This window comes from Echinops telfairi, unplaced genomic scaffold (assembly GCF_000313985.2).
Source record: "Echinops telfairi isolate 266 unplaced genomic scaffold, ASM31398v2 ScPeMD7_7421;HRSCAF=8459, whole genome shotgun sequence".
NCBI classification, from domain to species: domain Eukaryota; kingdom Metazoa; phylum Chordata; class Mammalia; order Afrosoricida; family Tenrecidae; genus Echinops; species Echinops telfairi.
The window spans coordinates 15,423,376-15,429,130 of NW_022111321.1; the positions used below are offsets into that span (position 1 = coordinate 15,423,376).

A 5,755-nucleotide genomic window follows, 5' to 3' on the forward strand; every position below is an offset into this window, starting at 1 on the left:
AAAAAAAAAAAAATGAGGAAGGTAAATCTCAGTGGTGCCTTTGATTAACACTCAAGGTGAGATATTATGAAGAGGGAGCTGAGACCCTTAAGAAAACAGAACTGTCAGTAAGAGAGCTATTAGTGTACAATACACTATCAGACCATCAAGAATACAAAAATCCAACTCACTGCCACTGTTGATTCTGACCCAGGAGAACATTAAGAATAGTGTATAGAAAGAGAACATTAAGAATAGTGTATAGAAAGAGAAATTAAGAATAGTGTATAGAAAGAGAACATTAAGAATAGTGTATAGAAAGAGAACATTAAGAATAGTGTATAGAAAGAGAACATTAAGAATAGTGTATAGAAAGAGAAGTAAGAACTAAATCCTAGAACAGAGTACACTTCATCACTACATTGCTCTGGTTTCCAAACCACGTAAGTGTATCCTTTATTGTGGCTCTCACTGTTAGCAGTCTCAATCACGCTACAGTACTATATATTGCTACCAAATCTTTAAACTCAGTTTCAGACTTGTTTCTTACTGCTTTGTGTTTCTACCTGAAAATTCTATCAGCACTTTAACCAAAAAACGAAGCTCACTGCCATAGAATCGATGCTGACATAAAGCAACTCTATAGGACAGAGTTTTAACTGTCCCTGTGGGTTTTTGAGACTGACTCTGTAGAGGAGTAGAAAGCCCTGTCTTTCTCCCAAGGAGTGGCTGCTGGTTTCTAAGTGCTGACATTGCAGGTAGCAAGCAGCCTAGTATGCACCATGTATACTTGAGTATAAGCTGACCTGAATATCAGCTGAGGCACCTAATTTTACTACGAAAACTACATTAAAAATGTGCTGAAAAGCAACTTATACACGAGTAAGTACAGTAGTTGCCCTTCAAGTTCTTTTCTCTTTCTAACTTTGTTTTCTTATAATATTACTTAAACCTGGTCATTCCGATGAGAACCCCAGGCCCTCCTCTGTTTTCTCTTCTTTCTCCCCTGGTCATATAGTCAGTCTGGCTTACGTGACATGTTCCCTTCTGGCACTTGCCAAGTGTGTCCAGATTGCCTTAGCTTATTGCAATACTCTCAGTGGGCTCTTGTTCCAATCTGTTGTTCATCTACATGTGAAAGCTGGACGGTGAACATGGAAGATTGGAGAAGAATTGGTGAATTTAAATTATGGTGTTGGTGAAGAATATTGAATCTGACATGGACTGCCAGAAGAACAAGCAAATCTGTTTTGGAAGAAGTACAGCCAGGATGTTCCTTAAAGGCGAGGGTGGGGAGACATACTTTGGACATGTTTTTAGGAGAGACGGGTTCTAGAGAAGGAGCGCATGTTTAATAAATCAGCGAAAAAGAAGAAGAGCCTTAACAAAACGGGTTGCACAGCTATAACGGTCATCTCAGACAACAGTGTGTGTGAGGATGCTGCCAGATTGAATCGTGTTTTATTTCAAATTAGGACTCACAACATTAGTGTTGAATTTTATGATTACTGTGGTTATATGAAAAAAAGACTGTAAAAGCAACAATGAGGAGAACATAGAGATGCTGGGGGTGGTGGAGCAACAGCAATCCAGCTGAGAGGAATCACTAAGAGGCAGAAGAAGGAGTGGGATTTGGGGACAGGAGGAAGGTAAAAAAGGAAACAAGAAAGGTCTAGGAGTCAAAGCTATGGACAGAGGTATAAACATAGGTGTGCACTTATGGAAATAAATTCATAAAAGTAGAGGTTTGGGCCTATGTACATATATTTATATGACAATGCATTGAGGAAGTGAATGGACTTTGGGCCTCTACCCAAGCCTTCCCACACGCAAGAACACTTCGTTCTTATGACCTGGCATTCTGTGATGCTCACCCTCCCAGCACAATCGCTGAAGACAAAATGGGTGCAAATGTGGTGAAGAAAAATGATGGTGCCTGGCTATCAAAAGGTATAGGGTCTGAGGTCTTAAAGTCTTGAAGTTAAACAAGCAGCCATCTAGCAGAGAAGCAACAACCCCACATGGAAGACGCACACTAGCCTGTGTGATCATGAGGTGTCGACAGAATTAGATAACAGGTATCAGAAGACCCAAAAGAAACAAACAAAAAATTGTTGAGAACAAGGGGGCTAGGAGCAGAGATCCCCCAAACCCATCTATAGACAATAAGACATCCCCTCACAGAAGGGTCACAAGGAAAGGATGAGTCAACCAGGGTGCAGTATAACACCAATGAAACACACAATATTCCTCTGGTTCTTTGAGGCTTCCTCACCCCCCACTATCTATCATGACCACAGTCCTGCCTTTCAGTTCTTGTTAGACCGCAGCATGTACCCTGGTACAGGTAAGAGCTCACAACATACGAATCCAGGTCAGATAAATCCCCCAGGAACAGAATTGGGATAGCAATACCAGGAGGGCAGGGGGAAGGTGGGGAGAGGAGGGGAGAAAGGTGGAACTGATCGCAGGGATCGGCACCCCCCACCCCCAGGGGTGTAAACAACAAAAACGAGGGTGAAGGGAGACAGCAGTCGGCGTAAGATATGAAAACCATATTAATTCACAATTTTTCAAGGGGTCGTGAGGGGGGCAGGGAGGGAAAAAAAAGAGCTGATACCAAGGGTTCAAATAGTGAATGTTTAGAAAATGATGGTGGCAACATATGTACAAAGATGCTTGATACAATTGATGTGTGGAATGTTATAAGAGTTGTCAGAGCTCCCAATGAAATGATTAAAAAAAAAAAGATTGGCTAATAGGGAATGTATATTGAAGTATTTAGCAATAACAGGCCAGGGTATAGGTGACTTATCTTTAAATGGCCTGATAGACTAGGACATATCTACTCATGTATGTATCGATATAGGCATGTGTAGCAATATATACACTGAAAATTTTAAAATAGAAACAAAAGTGCATCTGTTCTTAGATATTTAGTAATGTGTATTGTCTATTTTACTTCTCTAGGAAAGCAAAATTGATGAGCATCATTTTGTCGCAGTAGCTCTTAAGAAACCCGATGGATCTAAACATCAGGTTGTAAGATTTTAGAAATTTTCCGACTTTGTTTTCCCTTTCTAAAAAGCACGAATCAGTGTTTATTTTGTTATTTATTTATGGAAAGAATTATATTGTTTATTTTGAGCTAGAGGATTTTTAATTAAGATTGTAGGTATAAAAATAGATTTTCAACATCAAATCCCTAACATCATTTTTGACTGCTACTGAATGAAGAAAACATGTCACCTGTTTCTTCACTGTGGAATACACTTAAGTATTATAGAGAAGAAATATAATATTGTCATAGTGATCATACTTTCAATAGAAATTCAGGATAGTCACTATCCTAGTCATCTTAATTGGGGCTTATTTCCTGGTTAGTTGAAACTGTGAAATATAAAGGCATGAAGTTGAAGATTCCTAGATAATATCTTTCCAATTGAGTGTCTTCCCCCTTTCAAAAGTATCCTGAATTACTTGTGTAGTTACAGTGTGAAACATGGGACAGATTGTGTGATATAATTGCCCAGTCATAATTTATTTATGCTTTCTTCAGTTTTCTGGTAAGGGGATAGGGGCCTTAGGATGAGGAGGCTTAAAAATGCTCATGGAAAAATTTCATTATCTTTTAATTCCATTTTTTCACAAACATTTTAAAGGCCCCTTATATAGTGATGCTTCTGCAGATGTGTTTATCTAAGGAACACTGATAGGCTAACATAACAAACTATGTTCCTGCCTTTAAGAATGAACATATATGCACCACTACCCATGGAATATAGCTCAACCTATCAGTGGGTTAGAATTCTTTATTGGTTACTTCCTCACAAAGGAAGACAAGTGAACGTTGACTAGTGTCTGAAGGTGTTCTGATCTGAGTTACCTTTCCCATTTATGTAATTCCCAGCTTCATACTCTGTAATTACATGTGTTTCTGGAGAGCTTACAGCTTTTAAAACATTTGCTTATGTAATATTTGCTTTTAATTTCTTTCGATAGGAATTAGGTAACCCTGGCATAGTAGAGAGAAGACAAGAGGGCAGTGCAGGCCCAAGGTCTGACATAAAATGGGTATCCAGTCTGGTTAATGTAAAGTCCCCTATTATCTATAGCAGAAAGTATTGAGTTAGGGAGGGCTGCATTGTGTTGAGTTATAAACCAGGCCTCTATCACAGATCACACTAGACGATTCTGGATAAATTCAGTGTTGAATAAATAATTTTCCTAAGAAATGTTACACCTTTATAGTCATAAGAGTTTTATGCGATCTGCCCTCTAGAGGAGCAATGTACACACATTTGCTATATGGCCCATTACTTTCAGAATCACCTGCCTGTTTGTTAAAATTGCAGATTTTGAGGTCCCATTTGCACAAATCTATTGGATCAGAATTTATGGATGTGGAATTCAGTAAATGTATATTTTAAACGGTTTTATTCATTGTGTGTGAGGTTTTCTGTTTGTTCTTTTTCTTGATTTGTTACGTTTGCAAAACTAAAGAATAAAAGGAATAGTCTAGAAATCTTGCTTTAATTAACTACCATCAAAATGAAGTTTGCCATCCTTCATATTTATAAAATTGGTTATAAAATTGCATTGTAGCTTAATAATATTTTTACCTACTTTTAGGCTCCATCTCAAGATGATGCTAAACCTACCGAGAAGCAGTTTAAGATTCTGACCTTCAATGATTTGATAGCCCCTGCTGTTCCTATGACACCTGAAGATCCTTCATTTTGGGACTGTTTTTGCTTCACAGAAGAAATACTAATACGAAATGGTACAAAATCATGATATGATCCCGAGTAGCAAAGAAAAATGAAAGCTTCATAATCTTTGGTACTCACTGAAAAATGAATACCTAATATCAAATTTTGTTTTCAAAATAGTTAAATACTGCAACCATCTTTCCTATTAAAAAAATAGACTTCCAGTTCAAGATTGTTCAATTAAACAGGCTTACCTCTTTATTTCTCCCCTAAATCACATTGGCTTGACAAGTAAAAGGAATTATAAATATGTGCTGGTCTAGGAGTAAAAAAATAGAAAATAAAAACATTTAGATCCTCTTTTTCAGAGATAACTACTTCTAAAACCTTGTAGTATAGCCTTTCAGAATTTTTTCTTGGTAAATGAAGTTTCCAAACAGTTATTTTTTAAAAATGGGACCATTTTTGTTTGTGTGTGGTTTTTGGTTGTTGTGAACTGTGCATCTGCTGTTCATATACGTCAATAAAGATAACTCTGTGGCATCACTTGTTTTAGTGGTTGTACAGTACTCCGTTGTGTGGCGATAGTCGGATGATTTGGGTTGGAGGTAACAGGGTCCAGGCATAATTGGTCACGTCTCCTATAGCACAGCCCGAGGTGTCCTGAGACCGCGTTCTGGCTCTCACATGCTCAGGTCGTTGGCTTTGCTTTAGGCCTGTCTCCCTGATTCTCACCGAAGCTGCTGCCATCACAGCTGACTTCACATCCGCATAAAGTCGCATCCAAGAAGGACCTGGCTCACATCTCAGTGTACCAGTGGGGAAGGCAGGCCTCCTGAAGCCCTCCCCTCCGTTTCCCTTGACTGAGAAAACTCGTCCCTGTCCACATTGGCTTCTGGGTGGTCATGTGGACTCCCTTGGTCAGGTAGAAGGTCCACCAGCAGGTATGGCTGAATGGCGTTGAGGGAAAGCCACTACACAGTGTAAGGAAGTTGTGCCATAATTTTCTCACACTTTCCTCCCATGTTGAGACATTTTGGTTGTCGTAAGTGTATTGCTATGGA

At 38.9% G+C, this 5,755-nt stretch overlaps 1 protein-coding gene across 1 annotated transcript in view; it reads left to right on the forward strand.

Annotated features, from left to right (window-relative positions):
• Positions 1-5,237, forward strand: part of AASDHPPT (aminoadipate-semialdehyde dehydrogenase-phosphopantetheinyl transferase) — a 27,869-nt gene extending 22,632 nt beyond the window's left edge. Inside the window, exons 5-6 of the mRNA XM_045297779.1 lie at positions 2,950-3,018; positions 4,612-5,237. Of these exons, the coding sequence (XP_045153714.1) occupies positions 2,950-3,018; positions 4,612-4,776 (234 nt within the window). The 3' untranslated portion in view covers positions 4,777-5,237. The remainder of the gene's footprint in view (positions 1-2,949; positions 3,019-4,611) is intronic.
• Positions 5,238-5,755: the final 518 nt, after the last annotated feature.